Here is a 26,492-nt window from a genome sequence, read left to right on the forward strand (position 1 = left end):
CACACATGAGTAATTCTCAGTAATCAGTTATCACTTCATTCGACTATAATACTAGATTATAAACTTGTATTTCATACCCCACTAATATAAACAAAAGAAAATTAACCAATAGCTAGTAATAAAAATATTTTATAATAATAGGTGTATAATTTGACTTAATTTTTAAAGAAATTATTTGGTAGGGGGGGGGTTGAACCCCCCCTGTATATGTGCCTGAACCTACTGTTAAAGAAAATTGTAATATAAATTAAATAGTAATCATATATAATTAACACCATATTAAAATTGTAATTTTTAACCAACTACTATGTAATTTAATACAAAAAACTAATAACCTTTGTCGTTGATGTTTTTAAGTTTAATAAAAAAAAAAAAAAAATACCTATATAATATTTTCAACATTCGACTATTTTCAATAATGAAAGTAGCTGTATGTACTGTACTGTTATGTTAACGGTCTGTTATAGGTATCTAAGTACCGCAAGTATTTATAGACTATAATTATACACTTATACCTAGATTTTGGGATTTTGTATTATCTATATCTCAAAATATTAAACCATAACCATATTTTGTTATTGAATTAAAATAAATTTAACTGAGTATTGTACAATAATTACAATAATTAATATGCAATTTATGAATTACAATATTTTATTTCATGTTTAAACACCCCAATTTTTGTTTCATAATATTAATTCAATTCAAATAAGTGTTGATTTACAGATAGTGTCATAAAACATTAAATTTGAATTGTTCTCATTCTTAGGTGAACAGACTCATTGATTACACCATGTCACCATCGTAATTGATTGTCACAGCTAAGGTGGCGGACAAGCGTGGCCAATATTTAAATATAGACGTGCACGTGGATTTAAACAACAAATTGTGTTCGCTAATTAAAGTAGCCACTCAACAAAACGTAAGATACTATACAGACCGTTAAACGTTCATTAAGTTATTAATGAATATCCCGACTCGCCAAAAGATGTTTCTGCGTTCTGCTACGATCGCATGCAAATATAATACGCAACATTATAATAATTTATGAGCGATCTGTGTCATCATCGAACGTTCCTCTCGCTTTCGGCCCTCGGGCTACGGGGGTTTATGTGTACGTTATACCTACCCAATATAATATAATAACGTTAATTTCTTTAACGCGCCGCCGGTACCGACAGCGACACTGGAAAACGTGTGACGGGCCGGAGTTCTTCCGGTGTTTCTTGACGAGCGATGGAACGGAAGTGAAGAGGAACGAATATTCGGGTTCGGGACACGCCACCGTGGCAATAAATCACCGTGCGCGGATATACAACACAGTACATATATGATAATATTATATATCGTATATTATTATGTGTGAATTACTGGTAATTAAATCAATCATCGTAGCACTCACGCGCGCACGCGCACGTCGCCGGAAAGCTTACTTGAACTGGTTTCGCGTCGTGTGCCGTGTGCGCCCAATACCCCATTCATTCTAGTTCAAAACCCGACGGCGGACGGTACACACACGCACACCGCGTAAATAGTTACGGCGCGCCGCTAACAGTCCGCGACGGTGCGATTTTAGTTTTAAGCTCGTAAAAAAACAATACACACGCGTGCGCGGGCGTGCAATATTACGTGCATGCATCACGTTAAATTTTATACAAAGGAAAATAAACGCACGTGACAACGGGTCCGCCGCAAAAATCTCCTCGTTTACGGTCAACGTTTTATCATATCGGTTTTTAAAAATAATGTGAACACACATCTTCGTCGTTCATTCGATTTGCGTGTATTGTTTTTTTTTTTTTTTTATATATGTTTGTTTTTTAAATAGGTCTGCGGGTGTTTTTTGTTTCTTATCAGACCTCCCGAGTCGGCTTTTGTTTTTGAAATTTAAATTACCTTTTTTTATCGCTCGCGCAATAAAAATTTACGGTGTGCGTTCGAAAAACAATGCGCGCACCTCTGGGACCAGGAAATTCCATTTGAAACGTCATTGCCGTTCTATCTTTGGAAACTAACGAATTCCGACCGTGCCTTACCTATTTACCTACGATCGCCTATTATAGGTACCTCTACTCATCAATACTTCACACGGCATTATCCTGTGAGTAGACATTATCCTTGCTGTACATAATCAAATGGTTTGTTAATAAACAAATGCACATTAAACTTAAATAGTCTATACATTTTATTTATATTTAATTACAATGTTGCTCGCAGCATGGAGCCGGCACTAGATCGAGTATCTACCGTTTCTGTCGATGTCGAACAATCGCATTGTTCACATACATATCGATAAGCACAATAATGTTAAAATATAGGTTATTTATATTATTTCCATAAATGTCAGTATTTGCACAGTTACTATAGAAGTTATATGTATGCACATAACATACAATATATGAACTACAGTGGATAATGGATAGCATTCCACTCGTAAAAATAAAATATGCAATGATGTGATACGCGACCCCGTTTTAAAATTTTAGTAAAGAAGACATCATAAGATATTATACGGGGGTATCGTTAGAGTAGATGTTGAAGGTACCTAATGAAACATTATGACTGTTATGAGTTATGACCGATCTTGAATGTTTCGAAAACAGTAATACATTATACCTATATTAAGTATACAAAATTTATTAACCATTTAATTGTGTCCATCAAGTTTTAGAGTTGATAATGAGTACTTATAAATTATTATGGTTATATTAACATACTCATGTATATTCCATTATTCCAACTACTTTAATGTCTATATTTTATACCATTTATCTACTCGTAGGTAGTATTCGTTTAATATTTATAAATTAAAAAAAATTTAAGAATTATAAAATAATTTTTGGTTTTGATTTATTCATTTTTTAATACATAAAATTAGAAAAACGTTCATCGTTTATCCTACATTTAACGGTAGTCAAATAAACACAAAATACGAACAAACATTTACATTAATTTTGGACAGGCTGAATGTACATGTAATGTATTGGTATCTTAAATACTTTGATATATGTAGTTGTTTTACATAGTGATTACAAGTGTAATAAGCATAATAATTAATAACGAATCAATGCACATTTCGAGTAAATTTTACTGATGAATGTTATATTTTTGTTTACATATTTATCTACATATATATTTATATTTATAATTTATAACACGAGTTAATACGTTGGAACAAATTATTAGTAATTTTAGATTTCTATTATTTTATTTTTTACCTTATTTATGTTATTTAAAAAAAAAAACAATTCAAAATGTGATGCTTATAAGTATTTAATTATGTATAAAAAACGTAAGCCGGTCATGTTAATGGATGAATTGAATTTTAAACAGTCTAATCAACTCGGGTATGGAATAATAAATTTATATGAAAACATCAATGACATAGTGATGTACGTTATGGACATAATATATATATATACAGTATAAAATTATAAATTTATATATTCAGCTATTTGTAATTTACGTGCATAACGAAGTATTAAAAATAAAAATAACCTTAATGTTTATAATAATTTTTAAATGCTAAAACAATTTAAGGAATCAGGTTCATTAAAAATAATTAACTTCAAAAAGTTTATGAAATTAAAAAAATTAAGACATAGTTATTACTCTTATAACCATTAAAAATTCTAAAATTTACAATTAATGTTATTATACGATTATGTATATTGAATAAATTATCACCAAAATAAGAGTTTTATTCGTTTTGAATTTTGGTATAAAATAAATTGAAATTCAGCGAAACCGACATTTAGAATTTAAAAGACAAAATTTACCTCTCTTTTAAAAGTATAATTTATTTCTAGATTGAAAAATGTGTCATTCATTATAACTTATAAGTGAAACGCTAAAATCGTTTTTCTTTATGCGTTAGATCTATTTTATGTTAAATCGTAAAAAATATGTAATAATTTTGTGACTACAAATTTTATAAAGATCGGAAATATTATAATTTTCATATTAAATTAAAGTAGATCTGGGTCCGTGGCTTTAGCTGCGACATACTGCTTTTAAACTAATTTAAAAAATATTATTACAGAAAATTAACTCATATTATTGTAATCAATTAATAACACTTAAAACTTAAAGTTATAGTCTAACTTCTTAAATAATTGAAAAGATTTATTTGCAGATAATATGCATTTTACAGTCCCTAAAATAATCTGTCTATAAACGATTTTTAACCGCAATTGATGTGCGTATAAGAAATACCATTATATAAATAGCTTTCAAAATTGATATTTTCAAAACGCTTATTTTACATTGTAATTTATATGTAATGAAGATCATAAATACAAAAGCTCTAAAGATGGATGTGTTATTGGTACCTACGTTATATAAAGTTAAATTATTAAAAATACTACATGTTGTGTTCGTTTTGGTAAACATAATATATTAATATGTATACCTGTATCACCATTGTTAAAGTACACGAAACATAAAAAAATAAGTATAAAAATTTACGAGGTAATGAATCTTTTAATATTATTAAAGCAAAATGTAAAATATATATATATTAATACTTTAATATTAATAGTTTTATTTGTTAATTTTAAATATATATTTGGTTAAATGAATATTGTCAAGAAATATGTAATGCACAAACTTGAAGTTCAAGGATTTCGGAAGTATCTAATTATTTATGTAATGGCTTAGAGTTAATATAGTTTCAACGGCGCTTTAATAAATTACACCAACATCTAGGTAGAGAAATAATAACATATTTACATATAGAGTATATATGAATATCTATATATAAAATTATATAGCTGGATAGGTTAGCTTAATAGATTCACTTACCAAAGGACCTCGTGAATCAGTTAAACTAAACACACACACGCTCAATTATATTAACCAACTGATTCGTTTGTGCTATTATTGTTTTACACGCACAAGTAATAAATTTGTTTTTGATTCTGGTGTTTAATGATTATCAAATTAAAAATAGTGAATGAAATAAAAATAAAATAGATTTATCAAATATTATTTTACGACTTTTTTATTTATTATAGTTTATCCTATTTATATATTTGTTTATATAAAACTAAATCATTGTGTATCTCCTAAGAATATAATATTCAAATTTTTAAAAACTAAAATACATTTCAACGAAAATATTTAGTTCACTAAACTTAATAATCAATAATATTTAAATATATATTATCATTTATTTTTTAAATGTCATCAATGTAAGTGTCAATCTCGATATTTCTGGGTGACCTTGATATTTTTATCAACAAATTATTTATTTTTAATTTAATAGTAGTGTCTTAACAACCAATTGAAACGATAATATTAATTTATTTTATTGAATAAAGAGCTTGACCCAAAGTACAGTAATCTGTAAGTAATTAACACACGTAAGTGACAAGTTTGTAGAAGTGTAACGAAACCAGGTAAGTTTAAGCGGTAAAAAAGATGAATGGACATTAGTAAAGCACATCATTTAGTGAATTGAATTATTTAAACTATAATTAATGACACACAAAAAGGGTAGTAGAGCGGGTCAGACATGGAGTGACTCGAAAGTTGACGAGAAAAAGCAGAGTGTAAAGGTGCGTTGGTAGGACTATCTGAGATTTTAGAGGAACTTCAAATTGATTTCAACTCTTCTGTCGGCTACCATTAATAGACCAAGTTCGAAAATAATGGGAAGTAGTTTTGCAACGGGTGGGGAATGTTCAACATATGGTCGACATAGGATAGAAAGTGTCATCAGACTAGTTGATTATTGCATAATCAGAAGCTGCTTACAAGACTGAACCGTACTAAAATAGGGGTTTCACCAATGAACAAAAGAAAGATTTCACCGGAGAAGCTTAAAGTCGGACGTTATTCGCTTTACAAACCTTACTTAGTGTCTTTTATACCTTACAACTTATTGATAAAATGTGAAAATGAAAAAAAAGTGAACCGTGGATAAAAAGACAACATAATATTACGTTGACATATGTTAAGACATAATGATAATATTGTCACTAATATCACCAATTTTGTTCAAATAATTTAAAAAATCATACTCATATGAATTTAACTCATAATTATTAAGTAAAATTTAAAATATGAGTTTTTGATAGCAATAGCATAAAATAAAGATAAAAAGTAGTTTTTTTTGTATGGTATTTATCGTGAACTTTAGTAAAAACCAAAAATAATTAATTAACGTAAATTGGGAATAATTGTTACAACATTGTAAAATACACTTAAATATTTAACACAAATTATTAAGATATATATATATACCACTTATTTGTTATTACATTTGAGACGATTTAATATGGAATTCAATATATATATCCATATATGTATATTTAATATTTGTAAGAAATACATTTTTTTAGACTATAATCTATATATTGAATTTATTGTAAAAGGACAATAATAATAAAATCACTGTTCATAAGTGCCCGATTGAATCTTTTTATGTATATGCTGATTAATAATTAAAAAAACAATTCACAAACAGGAAATACAATTCTACAAGTATTTATATTTAACATTAAAATACGACGAATATTCCGTTAATCGAATTCGAAAAATGTAATAGTAAAAATACTAATAATAAGTACCCATTTTATCTTTTTTTTTTTTCAGTGACTTAAACGATGGGAGACAAATCTCGCAAGAATAGTGTCACTCAGGACGTGGAGGCTGCTAATGGAACAACAGAACAACAACAACAGGTGGAGGCCGTGGCCAAAGCCGTGCACGGCCACCCCGTATCTGAACATCCGACTACGTGAGCATTATTTTCTTAGTTATAGAAGAGTATATTATTATCATATGGTTAATTACTAATAAAATATCAGTTGAAAAAATTATAAATTTATTTATTTTTTTTTTTAAATTTATCACCGGAAAAATAATTTAATTCTACTTGCAGGTATTGCGAGACGCTTATGCATCTCTTAAAAGGGAACATCGGTTGTGGTATGTTGGCCATGGGAGATGCATTTCGCAACGGAGGCCTCTTGATGGCGCCAATTCTCACAATTTTTATTGGAACCGTGTGCATTTACAACAATCACATACTGGTAGGCCGATTTACAGAAATAAAGTACAATAATTAATGCGAACTTACGTTTGTATTGGATTGTTATTGATTACTGAAAATAAAATATTTATTAGATACGTATAATATCATGTATTTTTAGACCTATTTAAAATTTGGTCAAAACCATCCAAGTTAATGTGTTAAAAATATGTATACTGTATAGATAGCTTACCTATATACATTTAACGGAATCGAAGAATCAACGGGCATTTAGTTTGTTACGAGCAACGCCATGCAGGATCAGCTAGTTAATAGTTTATTATAAAATTATTCATTATAATCATTACAGTATTTTTTAAATTATTGTTTTCTAAAATATGCCATTTGTATGATTAATAGCTATTAATTATTCAAAGTTTAATCACCCTCACACTCGCCGAATTATATATCATATATGTGTAAATGTGTTGTTGATGCAACGCAATATGGACCATAATAGAATATCCGCCTACCCCCTTTGGCAATAGCTATAAACTTAAACAATACTATTTAACACCACTGTAAAACCGTACAAAAATTGGTTGGCCATAAATTTTGTACCCAAAAATGATTTTGTCATTCTTTTCTTTGCCCGAATTCAACCGTAATTGAGACGTTGTTATATTTTTTAACTGTGACTAAACGTATTATATTTTATCCCACAAGGTATTTCAATAAAATAATAATGCGATCTGTGTGGCTTTGTGTATATAATAATGATATACGTATTTTTATTGCAGTTAAACGTCGCCCATAAACTGAAGAGCCGACTGAAACTCGAACACTGTCCGACATTTTCGGAGACTGTTGAACTGTCCTTCGCAACTGGACCCAAGAGCTTGCAGAAGCACGCAGACCTGTTCAGGTATGCGGGTAGTGCAGCAGGCACTACTTATTGAGTTATTGTTGACCGGATAATAAAGACATACATAGGGTAGAGTGCATCATACATAATATTCATGGTAATACGCTATTTTTCAGGACCACGGTCAACGTATTTGTCATAATCACTCAATTGGGATTTTGCTGCGTGTACATATTGTTTGTATCCAACTCCATTAAACAGGTACCTATAGGCTATAACGTAAATTGTAATATACCATATCCTATATTATGTAATATTAGTAATTCAATTGTAATGCTTTATACCTACTGATTACTCAATATTGCGTTTCTGCCGGTAATATTACTATTTACTTGAATAATAACACTAGGTATACTCAACACTGTCATAAGAATAAAACAAAAAATACACATAATAAACATAATAAACAGCTATGAGAATCATTTCAGAATTTCGCACGGAATAGCTAGTCTTTTCAGAATTAAGAATTATCATTTAAATACAATTAAAATGTAAATAATTATTAGCAATTGTATTTTTCTTAATAGTTTGATACAGATTTAAACAAGAAGTAATTGGTACATCCTACGTATAAAATGCAAAAATATCGTTTATATTTTTTTCAATTTAAAATGATTAAGAAAAAATAAAATTCAGAAAATAAATTAACAGAATAAGACTAATAGAACACGAAATATTTAAATTATATTATATAGTCAATACAGATTTTATACCTTATTATCCCGATCATAAAATATTTCATTCTATTGAAGGTACCTATTTTACGAGTCAAATACTACATTTTGACTGTTATAAATTTATAATGTAGAAATATCATATGTTTGTTAAATAAGTAGATTGGTTTTAAATACTCATAACAATTAAAGTGGCAAAAACATTTAAAATATTAATAGTGGAACAAGTATGAAAATTACTTGTTAGTTGTTTACTTCATACTTATTAAAATGTATATCTAAGATTTATTTGAAAAAAAAGCCTTCCGTTCAGGCCCGGACTGGGCCACTGTGCTAACTGTTTTATAGCACGCCTCAATTTTGTAATAAAATATTTTTTTAAACGATTAATGAGCAAAAAAAAAAAAGTTTTTTTTATATTGTGTCTATGGCCATCTGGACCGCCTGCTTATTGAGAATAGTAGGCCGGTGTCCACCCAATCCGGGCCTACAGTACCGCCTTAATTTGGCTTATCTCCATTACCTATACGCTTTTAATTAGTTGATTGAGTAGAACATTTTGACTCTTTGTCTTGAATATTTTTCTTAAATTATATATCAGTAATAATTTTTTTCTCAAGTTTTGCGACGAATACGGAACCGTGCTGGACATCCATATCCACATGATATTCGCTTTGGTGCCCATAATGTCATGCGCCATGATCAGAAATTTAAAATTCATCGCACCCTTGTCAACGGCCGCCAACATATCGATGGCCATTGGACTAGGAATCATTCTTTCATACTGTCTAGTCGACTTACCGACTCTCAATTCCAGAACAGCTGTGGCTCATTGGTCACAAATACCCCTGTTTTTCGGCACGGCCATTTATGCTTTCGAAGGCATCAGTCTAGTAAGTGTCCGCCGTCTAAATAACACAATCCATTAAGTTGATGATGTCGCCAGGTCTGGCTATTTTTTAATTTTAATAAACTAATAAACAATGTTTTTTATTTTTTTTTTAGGTATTGCCCCTGCAATTGGAAATGAAAACACCCAATAGATTTGCGTCTACCATGGGAGTGTTGAACGTTGGTATGACTATTGTGACATTTATCATATTAACCATGGGCTTTGTGGGATTCTGGCGGTTCGGCGACGACGTCAAAGGCAGTCTCACGCTTAACCTCCCACCTACTCTCATGTAAAAATAAAAACAACATTTACGTTTTACATATTTATACATTATAGATGTCGTGGCTTTTAATATCTACCTATGAAATACACATTTTTTTCAGCCTTTCAAAAATTGTAGTCGGTCTAATGGTATTTGCAATCATCTGCACATACACATTGCAGTTTTATGTGCCAGTCGCTATCTTATGGCCGTCGGTACAAGAAAAATACGGACCGTTCCAATCACCCGCCCTCGCCGAATACCTCTTGCGCGCCGCATTAGTATTTGCTACATGTAAATTATCATTATATAATAGATTGTCATTATATCACGATTTTACAGCTATATCATGTATGAATTTTGTGTTTGGCTACAGTTTTAGCGGCAGAAGTGATACCTCATCTAGCATTGTTCATATCGTTGGTTGGAGCCATAGCCAGCACATTCTTGGCTCTAATATTCCCGCCCATATGCCATATGGTTGTCTGGAAAGACGAAGGATTTGGAGCATTTAATTGGAAACTCCACATGGACATAATTACCATAGTCTTAGGCCTGTTAGGATTCGTAACTGGTACATACTTTAGTTTACACGACATTATTGTTGCGTTTAGCAAAGATTTTGGTTTTCATTGATCAAAATGGATGCAAATCTCAATCACCTAATAGACTTAGTAAATGCACTGTTATATTTTTAAATATTTTATTATTATGATCTATATATATTATATTGTTGAGTTAAGTATATAATATATATTTAAAAGCTAGGAATTCACATTATAATGCTCCACCAAATTTAGATAAAAGACTTATAATTTGTTTGTAAATTATTTCTGTTTATTGTCAAATAAAATAAATTAATAAGTTTTTATTTATTCTAAACAAGAAGTCATTTAATATGTGCTATAATCCTGTAATAGCCATTAATATTTATCCAATATCATATAATGGAATATTAATTTATTTTTGTTTTCTTTGTCTTTTTGGCTGCATTTTTTGGCGCTGTCATTTGTTGTACTTTTTGCGGTATCTCGGTGAATATGATTGTACCAATAAACACTAAAAGAGTTCCAATCCAATGGTACAAAGTAAATGGATTATTAAAGTACAATATACTAAACAATAAACTGGCAAACTTTCGCAATGTTATAACCAACGTAACTGTCAATGACGAACATTCAGTTGTTAAAAAGTAAACTGAACTTATGCACAAATATCTATAAAAATTTAGTTAAGGAAAAATTCAAACAAAATATGTTAAATATATGTAAATTATTTTGATATATAAATAAGTTATACATGCTTTATTTTATAAATATTTACTGTGTCCAAATTTAATCCATAAAAATATTCTACATTCAAATATTTCTTTCTATAATATCTATTAATATTTAAACATTTTTCCAATATTTATTAAACACACATTATTGTAAAATAATATATTCATTGTTCCACTCAGAATCTAAAATTCAGGAGAAAAAGCATTCAATAAAAACAATTTTCTTATTTTGTTATAATCTATTTACCTTAGATATTTAAAATATTTACCATATTATGTTGACAATATTTACATTAATAATTTTTAAAACATGTACACTTATTAAACTATAATTAGATATTTAAAATGTTCTATTTTTAGAGCGAATCAATGAATATATTGATTTAAGATAATCTGTGTTTCTTGGGTTAGTAAAAATGCTTCATTTAAAATAAAATTTTCTTAAGTACTTTATATTATAACAAAAAAATTTAAAGAATAGATAGATAATTTTTTCAAAAGACATTTTTATAGAAAATTTAAACTTGGGCAAAATTAGATAAGAAGAATTTTAATTTTAATAATTTTTTGGTATTTTAAAAATACTATTCATCAGTATTTGAAATTTTTAACGTATATACATTATTACATTGTATACAATATACAATATTTTCAAATGTAGTGTTTTGAGTATTTAAAATTAATTCAACCTATTATATTACTAATAGTAAAATAAATTACTCTAATAAAAATATAAATATAATATAAAACATACCTACTTAACAATATAGATTGCCTTTTGTCAGAATCGTTTAACACATGCAATGATTTATCATTAAATTCAAATTTAAGAGACTTATAACTGTGACTTATTCTCCAATGGAAAAGTACATTGAACACCTACTGCATAGCAGATCAGTTACCTATTTTTCTCATTTAAAAAAAGAAAAATGTAAGTTGGTATTTTTTTTTATGTACCATATCCCACCGTATTCAATATACGAATGAACTATTACAAAAACAAATTATCACATCAAAAAAAGAATACAATTATCAAAATACTAAAACATTATTAAAGGATACTGAGTAAAAACATTTCCAGCAAGATAAATAATGGTACTTGGTATACCAAATCCTATGTATGGCAATGGTTCACTTTCAAAGGCCATTAGTGCGTGTTCCTTTAGATTAGAGTACAAAAACAGGAACCATGGAAGTGGTATCAAATGCTAAAATTTAACAAATTTATATTATTTACAATTGTACATAATAATTTAAGATATAGATACTAGCAATTGATGAAAATACTATAAAGATAAAACAATAAAACATAAAATATTAATTTTTACGTGCAATGTATTTATACATAATAATATGATGAATAAGAATTTATAGTTTAAAAAAATGCTTTGTATAAACTATATTTTGAATTTTTTGAATTGATGAAGATAATAGATAATTAAATTGTTTATGAATTTTTTGCAATTTTAATATTACAATAAACAAGTGGAATTAGATTAAAATAGTAAAAGTTATTTATTATAAAACAATAACTTAAACTGTTACTACTAAAACTAAACATTGTGTTGTTTAATTAAGTAATCTGATTACATTAATGCAAAAAAGAGATATAATTCTAATCAGCTGCTGATTTCATAAAAGCAAAAATATTTAACATTCAAGCATAAAAATGTCTTACAAAATTTACAACTCATTCTAAACACCAATTAATTCAATCAGTTAATGATCTATTGAGTGATACTCACTAAATAATAATTAATGAATAAGAATGCTTTTACCGTGACTTGTGAAAAAAATACTTTTGTATTACAGACAACAATAATAATTGTTCAATGCTTCAATACATTTATAAAATGCCACTAGAAGATAAAAATACTAGTTTTAAAACTTAAAAGTATAATAATGGTGGATAGTAAAAATGTTAATTTAGATGCATTCTAGTTTCATCTTATTATTCTATTATTCTTAATTTTTCAAATTTTTATTTTTGTTAGAAACAATTAATTTTAAATTGCATTGAAAACTATCAAACCAATTTTAACCTTACAAGTATATTAAGATGTTTTCTTTATTATAGTATATTTTTCAAAGTAATATTATTTAATCAAAGTATATTTTATTTATTATGATTAAATACTTACAGTATAAAATAAAGCTTCTTGTGGATGTTTACCATGCTGTTTATATAATGTTTCTTGGTATATACCCATGCGAGCAGAAATAAATAATGCAATAGTTAAACACGCGATTCCTAAAATATAATATTTAAAATGATTTCATTATTTTTGTTAATTTTTTAAACACATTTAAAAATAGGGTTAATAATTTTTGAAACCAAGGATTATATTATAGAGTTTAATAAATTACATACCTAAGCACCACCAAAAGAAGTCTTCTAACTCTGATGTGTTTTGAACAACACCGTGTACAACAGTTTTTTTCTATTTACAAAAAATTTTTAAAATTGATAGTATTTATTTAGCAATTAAGTATTAAGCAGCACTTATGACATCTTGACCAGATACAATTGTACATATTGTAATACCGGCAGTGATCATGCCCACAGAAATAAATTTGTCAAGTGTATACTTTTTCTTTAATATAATCACTCCCATAATCATATTTGCTATTAATGAGCCCTGAAAAATAAAGGTTTTGATTATCTATTTGATAATATACAAACAGATAATCTAATATTCTTAATAGAATAAGCTTGTGAATTATTGATTAAAATATACAGTATTAAATAATTAAACAATAAAAATAAGTAAAAACTATCTGAATCACCCAATTTCACATGGAACAGTTTTGGATGAGACGTGGTTTTAAACGGATTCTTATCTTATTAAATCATTTAAAGCCTAGCCATGGTTGGATAATCTTAGTTTATAATTTTTAGTTATAAAGTAAATAAAAAACAAAAAAAGAAACAAATAAACAACTATACTTTAATAAAACTAGAGAAAAGAATTAAATATTGTTCATTTCATGTGGTTTAACAGGGATATCTCAGACAAATGAAATACAGGGAACAATATTGATAACATTTGAAAAAAAGGGAGGAACAATAAGTGGAATGAGTGATTCAAAATGTGCATTCATCATAAGATTAGTCACTTATATGAAATATTGACTTCCTAAGTATTCATCCAGCTGTAAAATCACATTGTTATTTATTTACTACACTTAACGATACAGGTATGTTTCCTAACTGGTGTACATTTTATAGTTGGTGACAGTGGCGTGGAGAGATATGTGAGTATGGTATTCAGTATAATTTCTGTAAATATCATCACACAGCATTATGTAATACAGATTAAACTATTATAAATTTTTAAAAATGTGCTATTTAACACTTGCCCATAATTGAGGTGCATGTGAGACAGTATTATACAAGAAATATGCCAATGAATTAAAAAAAGCACAAATTACCTCCCATTATATGCACAACACAGTACCACGAGAGCACAAACATAAATAAGCTACTCATGTGTTTTCAAATTAAAAAAAAAAAATTAGAAAAAAAAATGTATTTATTTTTGGCACAGTATGGCAACAGAAAGATAATGTTTGTAAATTAAGTGTGTGCGTTTAAGCCAATGGTATTTTTTATGTGTTTTAATAATCCACTTAAATACAACATTTTTAAAAATCCTTTCATATTGAACACATTAGTTTTAGAGGAATCATTATTAAGTTGATACATTTTCTAGTTTTTGAGAAGTAGTGATGGATGTGGAAGTGGTATTTGAGATTTATATTGTAGAAATAAAAGTTTTAAGTATTTGTACATAAAAAATAATTTTATCGTTGTTAAAATTATTTATTACTATCTTGAATCTTTATATATTTGGTGCTAATGATGATGATGTAATATTTATTAAACTCCATTATAACAATAAACAAACATTTTTTTTTTTTTTTTTAATGATGCAGTTCTTTTAAATTGAATTTCAATTTAAAAATTTTTGAAATTGCAATAAATTTAGTATTATTTAACATACTGTATTAACTAATAAGCACCATTATACCTATAATAATTAATATAAAAATTTTTGATCTTTGGTTACATGAAAAGGTCATATAAAAATTGATAAAGTTTGCTAAAAAAAAAAAAAAAAAAACATACCGCTCTGAAGATCATATGTAACGGCATGGCAATGTTCAAATCAAAAGCATAATTGTTTAAAACATTAGTTATAAAAAACATTGCTACTAAAATCATGTATCCTCTGAAAAACAATTTAAAATTTATAAAAATTAAATATTTAAATAAAAAACTATATATAATTAATTCAATAGAGTTGACATATTTTTTAATGTATTAGATAACTACTTTTTGTTTTTTTAATAATTTGTTTTTATTGTTTTAGACAGCATAACAAAATAAATTAACAAAGATAAAAATATTTTACTAGTAGTACAGAATATATTAAGAGAATGTAGCATCATTAAATTTACAATTAAAAAAAAATGATTTAAAATATGTATTTAATATTTAGAGAACAGATAGAAAAATGAATTGATATTGTAAATTAATAATCAAATTAAAAATGTTTAAAAGCAAATAGTCATGCATAGTATATTATACTCATTCTTCAGTATTTAAATACTATATACTTATATTGCTATAACTATAAAACAAAACTAATAGAAAAATAGAATACTTAAAATATATTTACACAAAAATATAATACAAAAAATAACATTTTTGAACTTTACACTCATAAAAAAATATTTTACCATACTTATAATTGTTTTAAATATCAATGAATACATACTTGACACTAATGCTTGGTTTTTTGGTACCACATTTAGCTGTAAATATAAAGCCATGAAGTGCTATTAAAAAAAATTGGGAAAACGTAATCAAATTTCCTATGCCAGGATCTTCTCTAAAATTTAAAATGTACACATTTTACTAAATATTGTGTAGATAATATTATTAAATTAATACATACTTGACTAAAAGTTCCAAAAAAACGACATTGCTCATACATCCAAAAAATGTAGACCCAATTGCTACAGGTATACTCATTTTACAAAAAATATATTAAAATCTTTCAATTTTTTTTAAAGATAAATTATGTAAACCTGTAGGCTCAATTATTATATTGAATTGTATTAATTTCTTATCCTCACGCCAAAATTGTTAAACCGGCCAAAATAAATAAGAATTAAGACATTTAAAGTTTAAAAAAATTAAGTTAGTCTTGCAAAAATACGATAATAAATAAAATTGAAAAGTAAATACTAGTAAGCTACACGGTTATGGTCTACGAGTAATAAACAGTAATTACGTAAATGATTATACATCGGCCGTTTCATGGTCATTTATATTTAGGAACTTACACAGCTGATGGTATAACACTTAAATTTATAGTCGTGTACGTAATCAAACGTCCTATGACAAGTAAAACTAAAAAAATTAAGACGGAAAAAATCTTTTTACGTAAATGTAAATATGAAATACACTAAAATTGATACTGAACCTTGTCAGATAATGAAAACAGTTATCACTATTCACTACATAGATAATACCACGGTCTTAGAAGATATTCTAAGGCCGTGGATAATACATATTATGTGTTATCTATGATTCACTCAGTAATCACCATGAACTGGTAATCACTCGTACTGTCGATTGATAAAGTTCTAAGCACGGCTTGTCGTTGATATGCATCGAGAGCAAAATTCAGCGACCAATCAAAAACATCTGACCTAACATTATTTCTTATCAGAAATTACCCGCGCATATTAGAAATTAGAATTTAAAATAAAATATTGTCGTCGTATCAGCCATATATTTCTTTTTCTTTTCTTTTCAATTTCGTCTTTTGTGTTTATTCATTGCCTTTAATTTTATAAATCTTATAAAATATAATGTCTTCGTTTTTGTTTAGGTGCAATATGTCTTAAACGCAAAAGAAGTTTTTGGGTACCATCGCAGTTTACTAGCACATGGCAAGATGTGCGACGCTATTGTTCAAAATAAAAATAAAAGAATAATTAAATTTACAGACAGTAAGAGTCAGAGGACAATATTATTCGCCGGATATGCGTGGTTAAGAAATCATGTTTGAGAGTACTACAATAATGTTCTAAGTATAGAATATATTTGTTTTAAAACTCTAAATAGTTGATATGATAGCATTTAAAATTTATTTTTTTAAATGTTTAGCTTAAATATTGGCAAACCACTGCCTGAAATATATATAGGTACAAATAGAAAAATACATAGTCTATACTTTAGTCATTGATTTTCAATTAAATTCTACATAGTGCTTTTTCTATTGCGTAGGTAGTCCGCATAAATTAATATCTCCATGATTTTTATAGGTAAAAAATTGTCTTAGAAATCTGGTGTTTATATTACAGAAGATATATTAAATAACGAGTCTGTTAAATAAAAGTTCCCCTTTATTATAATATTGATCATCATTTATGGAGATTTTATATTATTCTAACAATCTATTTTGTAGATATAGTTTATAGCATGAAAATAATTCTTTAATTAAGCTGCTGTTTAATTGTCTTGATACTATAAAATATGTAGTCTATAAGATACACCGACAGCCGACAGCCGACAGGTAATCATAATTCATAAATCATAAGGCACCGTGAAGTTTAATGAATACGCTAGTTAGATATATAATGTAGTAATACATTGTATATAATATATGCTTTCTTGTTTACCTAATGTTATTAATATATATAAATATATTACATTTTTATCATAAAGCTGTAGGTATGTTATAAAACTATTAACAATCTATAAATTTTAATAAATGCTTATAAGCAGTTACTTAACTCAAGACTTATAACACTTAAAATCATTAAAATAAGCGCTTAAAAACATCATTATATACACTCAAATAAGTATTTAAAAAACCTAAATTTGAGTAAAAATATTATTTAATAAAAAAAAAAAACTTTTATTTAACTTGATAAAGTAGGTACAAGACATAATTTGTAACTGTACTAAAAATAATATAATTAATTAATAAAAATTACAAAAAATATCGAAAAAATTTTTTAGGAATAGTTTCTAAATAAAAAATAAAAAAATAAATCTTTATATTATAAAAAATCAAACTTTACTTTTGAGATATTTTGTCTAATTGTTTATTCTATCATAAACACCATTGCAGGAAAAAACCATAAAAAGTAGGAAAAATGGTCAAAAAAGCAAAAATAATCAGAAAAACTTGAAATAAGCATCTTTTTGAAAAATCGTTGAAAAAAGCAAAAAAAGCAATTTCAAACTTTTCATGACTAAACGTAATGTAACAACTAACATGACATACGCACTTCCATACCACTCTGTTACATTTTAAGTCAATTCATAAAAATAAGTAAATGCTTTATGTCCCGAGCTCTGGTAATAATTTATATCTTTTAAGGTACTATAATTATACTCGCCATTGATTTGAATAAATAATTGTTTCTAGTTCTATTTAATTTTGTATGATTGATAATAAAGTTGCATTATCTCATTTTTCAACTTTCGAAAATCGTCATTTTATAAGCCTATCAATATTTTTACAACATATATCAAAAATCCATGCCCTCGAAATTCGAATGCGAAAACCGTAGTTTTTTTTAGTTGAATGATCATCAATATTGTTAGTATTGTTTGATACATCGTTATCTATATTTTGAATTTTATCTTTATACCGACCACATCTCAATCGTCTTCTATTAGAAATTAAGTACTTAGTTTTTAATAAATCACTATTCGATTCCTTTTTACAATAACTTTTTTGATATTCTTTCAATATGCCTCAACAATTTTTTAATTTGGAACAACTACCAAGTTCTGGCAGTAAGTTTCTCGAAGACAATTAACATATGTTTTCCCATTAGATATCAAATGCCCGTACACATATCGCATTGATTTATTCATTATATTATTTTAATTAAAAAAATAACTAGGTTAGGTACGCATTAAGTTTTTTAGTAGGTACATACTACACGTAATTAATACCTTAAATTATTTTGAAACAATATTTAGACAAACCGACATATTAAAATTAGAAACATAAAAAATATACTTATATAATACATAATATAAAATACATATATTGATGACGGTATATGCATTGAAAGTGTAATGTATTTTAATTTTAATTTATAAAATTTATTTTCATATTGGCATTTAAATTATATTTTTATAATATTTAGTAACTATTTAAAAATATGTATTGTTTTATCGGTATGAAAAATTGAGTTAATACTAAATTAAAATACGTTTATCCAAATTAATGTGATTATACTATATTTATTTAGATAAATTAATTTTACTGCAAGTATAAAAAGTTTAAATGAATAGAGCTCAAATAAAAAATAGATTTTAATATGGATTTTAAATACAATCAACATTTTTAAATATTTATATTGTATATAAATTACAGAACTATAAATATTATTACTATAATTATTTAAACTACAATATTTAAAAATAACTTGTTTATTAAAATATCTTAATTCATTCGTTGTTTTTTATACAATATATTTTGATTTCGAGATTGTTCCATTGAATTTGATTTTCATCGAATTTTAGATGTGTTGAATCTTTTATACTATTGGATTGTATTTTTTGTAAAGGTTTGTTAAAATCTATTAAAATTTTTGAATAAATTTTCTATCAAGAAATTATAACAATAGCTTGTCATTTCGAAATCGAAACAGTTAATTGTCTTCTTGTTTAATAAATATATTCATATTTTGATTCATATCATTATGTTGACGAGATAGTTATTTTGAAGTATGATTATAAAAATTAAAGTTGAAGTCATATTTATCTTGATATTTTCAAATTATATTTTATTTTTTTACTGATTATATGTAACTGTTCAAATGTGGTATTCAGTGAAGAATTTTTATTATTAGAAGATCGAGATTCTAACTTTGAATCAATAATATTGGACTCATTAATATTTAATGAAGTTTTGATACAACACTTAAACATTCTGAAGAAGTATATGATTTTTTAGCAATTATTGATAATCTTTTTTTAATTTAATTTTGAAAACTTTTCATGTTTATATTATATGCTCAGGATCATTAACATTATTTAAATCTAAAATAAAAGACGTTGAAACGATATTGAATCTACTATCATCTGATAAATCCAGCATCTGGATTAATGGTCAAATCAACAAACTTCCAGTATTTTTTTACTTTAGATTTTAATAATGTTAGTGACAATGAATACAGTAATTTTTTCATAGGAATTAATAAATTACATTTATTCAACATATTTTATACTTTTTCTTTTGGTTTTTTAGTTTTTACATTTTTTGATTTAATCATAGGAGAACTTTGTATTTTTTTTAAAATCATTTTGGAAGAGCTAGTTCTTGGCGTATTTTTTTTCCGAAACTGAATATATTTTATTTGAGGCTTATGGTTTCTTTAAAATTCCTTTATCTGAACTCTTTGTTATAAATGAAATTTTATTAAATATTTGTTTTGGTTTTTGTTTTAGAGCTGCAATTGAATTTAAACTCATACTTGAGTTAAGTATAATAATATGACTAGAACCTCTATCTTTTAATGCATTAGATAGCGTGATATATATTTTTTTTTGAATTTTGGTGATTCAGGAATTTTAAAAGCTGACACAGACTAAATTAAATTAATAGTAATCAGGTAACTTTTTAAACTTTGATATTATATTATTTTTTTGTATCATGAACATGAATTACAGTTACTTCTTTTGAAACGTTGAAATTTAATGAAATTAATGATTGTTCTTTTGGAATAAACACAGATTTTATTTTTCTAAAATATTATTAAAAAAAAATATAAAAACTACAATAAATCTATATAATTATTATTAATTTAAATATATTTTGTACACAATGTAATTATATTTTAATATTATACATTTATGGTAACTATGTATCTTGTTTTACTTTTCTACTTAATAAAAAATTTATTAAATTAATATATTGATGAATATTAAATAGTAATTAAATATTTTTTACTAATTTGAGTTTAAATCTATAGTTAAATAAAAATAAATAACTAAGAAAATTATTAAGGTTTTAAATTATATAATAGTTAGGTAGATCATAGAACAGTATGCATTAAATAAAATAGTGTTATCACTTAGGGTGTCAGTATAAAATAAATAGAGGTGTAAAATAAATATAGTATTTATTATTATATCTTGGAGTTGGATTTTTTTAATAATTATATTATACATAAACTTGTTTTAATTTAATTTTCTAAAACTATAGAGGAAATTGATCATAGATAAGGTACAATATTTTATTTTATGAAAAACTGATTGAAAGGAAATATATGTATTTTAATAAATAAATGTTTCATTTTTATAATATATTTAGCTATATAGGATTTTTAAATTGTAACTGTAAGTAGAAGCTAGTCTGTATTTTTAATGTATATAAATTAAATTTATATATATATAACAATTCGGGCTTTATTATCTATACCTATTATGATTAAAATTATTTATTATTTACCTATAAATTACTTTTATGATAAATGAAAACCATATTTTAAATTTTAATAAAGTTATTCATTACTTAATACAATTTTATAGTACCTACTTTATATCTCTATCCACTATTTTTGAAGAACCTTACGACATTTTTGATATTGGACTCAATTTGACTTTAGAGTTTATAACATTTTTATGTAGCTGTAAAAATAAATAAATATGTATAAGATATAATTACCTTTAAAAATTTCATTACTATGATTTTATTGACTATCGTACTGCAAAGTGACTTCACGGTCACAATGACTTAATAATGAAATAATACTATTTCGACATGTGTCCGTAACTAATATTTACTGCAAATTTTCAATCATTTACATGTCTATATAAAAGTTAAATTAGGTACCTAGCTAATTATCAAATATCAAATAATATTTTTTTTATACAACTATTAATTAGTATCTAACTAGTAAGCCATGACATTGTTTTACAGTCGCGAACACAAATAATTAGACTTAGCCTTTGTGGCTCGTTATTCATACCCATCGTTATCACCAGTATTAAAATTGTTGCGTACTCGCGTTTATATTACTTATAAATTGTCGTAATTACATTCACAAAAAAATAATGCTAACAACTTTTTCTTTTGAGTCTTTAAGTCTTATTTATTTATTGTTTCTTTATGTTTGTTATTGCCCTTTAGGGCAGTAAAAATGCTTAAATTTTCAGTAATGGGGTGATTTTTTATAGTAATTTGGACATAGTTGTACTTTGGATCGTTTTTAAAAATTCACTGAATTTTTTTTTTTAATCGTGAAAAAAAATTCAAGTAAAACGGGAACTTTTATGCCAAACCAATTTTTAACAAAATTGATTTCTTTATTTTGTTATAATTCAAAAACGAATTACTGTGAAAACTTAAAATGTTCACTAATTTTCAATACAACTACACAAGTATTAAGATTCTTTACACAATATAACGTTTTTCAAAATATTATGACTCTTTTTTAGCTATCTATAGACCATTGATATTTCCTAGTTTTTAGTTATTTTTTTTATAAATTATAATAAAAAAAAATGCTTGAAAATTTAATATAAAGTTTCTATTATGTTGTTTATTTACCAATTAAATATTACTATATAATAGTACCTTTAATATCTATGGTATACATTATTTAAATTATTATTATAATAAAATATTGATAGTATAATAAGTAAAAATACGCAATTTTTTTTGTAAAAATTAAATCAATTTATTGTAATACTAATAACAAAAAATATAATGTATCATGAAATGTAATTACTAATTATTAATTAATTATTAGTAATTAGCAATATACCTACTGATAAACTATCTTTGCTCAAAATTATTTTTCGTACATATACAATGACTTACCTATTATTTATAAGTTAATATCTAAGAAATATCTAAGACTAGTTAGAGTAATACATATTGAATTTTGTATTATCAATTATATAATATTTTTGATAAAGTTTAGGACAACCTACTTCTATTGTATTAGTGTATTACTTATATAAAAATAAATTAATAATAGTTGGCACCAACATAAATATACAAAATATACAAAGCTACTCCTATATATATATATATATAGGATTACAAACTGACACAGTTTTCACAAAGAACCATAAAATTACGAAATATCATTGAATTAAAATTTATCATATTTATTATAGGTATTCAGTGATACTTCCTCAGTGGTTCAATGACAAGGTATATTTTAAACCTGCTATACAAAAGATCAAGTCTCTCAGTTTTTCTATTGAATCAATTCTATTTTGACGACTTAACGTATTAATGACATTTCACAAATTATATTATAATTATTTATACTTAAAAAATCGATAGCTTTTTTGGTTTATACTATCTAACAAATTAATCCATAGCAATAATTAAGTTAAAAACAATGATAAAATTATACATATAAATTATAATGTTATCATTGTTTTGAACACAAATTGTATCCAAGAAAATATTAACTTCTATAAACTTTATTAATTAGTTTCAACAGGAACAAAATTTAATAATTGAAATATAATATATAAGTGCCTATATAGGTAATATTAATAAATGAGTATAAATAATACAATTAGCTATTATTTGTATAAAAATAAATTGATCGTGTATAATTACAGGTAACAGCATCATCGATAGTTTCTGACTGTATATCATATCACTTTGGTATACAGTTGATTTTTGTTGGGCATGTTAATTTAAGTTACTGCTGAATAAAGATAAAAAAAAAAATTAAGTATTATACAAATTTAAAATTTTTGTAAGTTAACTGGGACAAAAAAAGATAAAGGTAATTAGATATATAGATTTTCAACGAGACCAAGAAGATGGAGGACAGTGGTTGAAAATTAAAATGCCAAGAAAAAAATATAAAATGGAAGAGCTTGAAGTTGGTTCAATTTATGGCTCATAAAATGTAGAACTATAGACCGTAATGTTTTTCCTTGGTCGATCGTCTATCGGGTCATAGTGACTTATGGTGGCCAATCGCATTTTAAAGATTTTACAAGATCTTTGAAGAGAAATGTTTTGAAATAAACAGAGAAATCATCGATAATACCTATAAACATCTATGGAAGATAAACAATTTTATTAATATTTAAGTTTTGTATTTTTTTTTTTCGTTTTCTTCAAAAAATCTAAACGTGATTGACCACTGACGTATTTCCAGGTATTACACATTAACTTTAACAATCATTTGAAGTACCATTATTGATATTATGTAGTCATATAGATAATATAATCTAGGAATAAATAATTCCTAATATTTAGTATTTGATATAATTCTATTAGTTATTTCGAATAAACAGTGGTACTGTAGTACATATATTTATACTGTGAATATAAGGAGTCTAGGAAAAAAGCCAATTTATTTATCTATAAAAAATAGTTACCTTTATTAATTATTGTTAGATAGATATACTCGTATAATTCTATAATATAATATACCAAAAGTTAGGTTATGATTAAAATTATTCATTATATATCTATAAATTACTTTTATGATAGATGAAAACCTTATTTTAATAAAGTTACTATTAACTTAAAATTTAAATTTTGATTTGGTCACTCCATGTAACTGTACTCCAATGACAAAATATTTAAAAACCTTACTAATCCATTAGTTTTAAATTCGAGTATAATAGTATTTATATTAAATTATAATATATATTACTTCGTACTTAAGCGATAGACGTAATATTTACGTAGGATACGATGAAGGTACAATAAATGAATGAAATAAGAACATTATGTAATAAATTATGTAGGAAGTTATAATATTTTAGTTCGTTTTTCTCATTTCAAACAAATACACGGCAACAGGTATGCGTACACAGCGTACCGACGATCATAGCGACGTGCCTATGTAACACGCCGTGCACTCGCAAAGTAAAACCAAAAAATTAATTTACTATAATATAGACCAGTGATTCTCAACCTTTTTTGTATGGCAAAAACCTAATTTAGATCCATGAAAATGGCGACACACTAACCCAGGCATTCCATAGATACAATATAAAAAAAGAACTTTTTTTTTGTTCATTATTTGTTTAAAATATTTCGTGTCATTTTGTATTAGTACTTACGTGACACATTTTGACTTACTCAGTGACACACTACTCACAAATTGAGAACCACGGCTATAGACTATGATAGTATGGTAAAACCATAGAATAATAGATTATTATAGTCATACTTCAATGTATTTTAGAGAGAAGCATTATAATTTATTATTTAGTAGAGGATGCACTTAAGCAGCGTTAGACTTTCATTCCGAATCAATTTATTTTTAATTATCTACCGTTATCGTAGAAATAAAGTTCCAATACTAGTTTAATAGCTAATAGATTAGGTGAAACCCATAAGTAAATCGTACTAAAATTTAAAAAAAATTAAAATTAAATTTTATTTATAGAAATGTTTAGTTTAAGATCGAATGAAATTAGATATTTAAACAAAGAATAATAATTTTTGTAATTTTGCTGTAATTCAAAAATATTATTCGTGAAAAAACTTATATTATCATATTTTATCAAAGCACTTAAATTAATTTTAAGCTGTTGCTTATCAATACCATTACGAAAATATTTACACCTTTTTACAGTAATTCGGTAGGCATTGAATCTAATAAATAATAATTGGTTTATAATATAAATACATACCGTTATATTATTATAAATGCAATGTTTTCAGTAAAAATCAAATCAACCTATATTGTATTGGTTTATTACTAATTAGAGCTATTAAAGAAATTTATTAGATCTGAACTATTATAAGCAAATTATATTGTTAGGAAACAACTGTAGAAACTCAAAGAAAACTCAAGCATAATAATAATTAGATCACAATAATAATAATAAAAAAAATAATAATAATAATTTAAAATTAACATATAAATAAAGAAGATACAGCGTCAGTAAAATCTCCGCTATGACGAAGATAAAAATCCAAACCAGTAATACCTATATTAGACACTTGTATTAACCACATAATAAACTTGACATTGATTAAAATGATTACAATTTTTACACAACCTATAAAAATACAACGTTAAGTGCTAAGATAAATACATTTTAATCCTTTTTTTCTAATAATCTTTAACTTGTAAACTTGTACCTTATTCATATAAACATATTCATAAAATTAAAATAAAAAAAATATATAAAAGTATTGTTTTCTTTTAAGATATTTTCAATATCAAAGCTTGTACAACTTATAAATTTTAAAATTAACGAATTTTACTAAATGTCACAACGTATAATACTATCAAATATCAATTCGTTTAAGTGTTAATAATAATAGAAAAATAAATTATTTATTGCAATTTGTAACATATCATGTTTCAATAACATGTGCAAGGGTTCAGTAAATAGTGTTTTCGTTGCACGTCTGTACGTGAAATGTATTCTGTAGTGTATGTATTCTTTGAAAATTGAAATAATTACTTTTAATTTTGTGTTCATCTTGATCAA

General features: G+C 25.6%; 2 protein-coding genes across 2 annotated transcripts; one reads left to right on the plus strand and one right to left on the minus strand.

The window, feature by feature from the left end:
* The first annotated feature begins 1,470 nt into the window (after window positions 1-1,470).
* LOC112594576 (proton-coupled amino acid transporter-like protein CG1139) lies at window positions 1,471-10,472 on the plus strand. The gene is made up of 9 exons (XM_025339435.1): window positions 1,471-2,101; window positions 6,598-6,742; window positions 6,887-7,037; window positions 7,777-7,901; window positions 8,018-8,102; window positions 9,196-9,468; window positions 9,581-9,759; window positions 9,854-10,026; window positions 10,109-10,472. The coding sequence occupies exons 2-9, from the start codon at window positions 6,609-6,611 to the stop codon at window positions 10,366-10,368; spliced, it is 1,380 nt and encodes a 459-aa protein (XP_025195220.1). The 5' UTR covers window positions 1,471-2,101; window positions 6,598-6,608; the 3' UTR covers window positions 10,369-10,472.
* Window positions 10,473-10,547: 75 nt separating this feature from the next.
* On the minus strand, window positions 10,548-16,559 carry LOC112594577 (UDP-xylose and UDP-N-acetylglucosamine transporter). The gene is made up of 8 exons (XM_025339436.1): window positions 15,973-16,559; window positions 15,793-15,906; window positions 15,141-15,243; window positions 13,519-13,650; window positions 13,383-13,452; window positions 13,153-13,262; window positions 12,074-12,219; window positions 10,548-10,949 (listed from the first exon to the last, which is right to left on the minus strand). The coding sequence occupies exons 1-8, from the start codon at window positions 16,047-16,049 to the stop codon at window positions 10,688-10,690; spliced, it is 1,014 nt and encodes a 337-aa protein (XP_025195221.1). The 5' UTR covers window positions 16,050-16,559; the 3' UTR covers window positions 10,548-10,687.
* Window positions 16,560-26,492: the final 9,933 nt, after the last annotated feature.

Source organism: Melanaphis sacchari, unplaced genomic scaffold, assembly GCF_002803265.2.
Source record: "Melanaphis sacchari strain LSU unplaced genomic scaffold, SCAv2.0 Contig23_pilon_pilon, whole genome shotgun sequence".
In the NCBI taxonomy this organism is placed as follows: domain Eukaryota; kingdom Metazoa; phylum Arthropoda; class Insecta; order Hemiptera; family Aphididae; genus Melanaphis; species Melanaphis sacchari.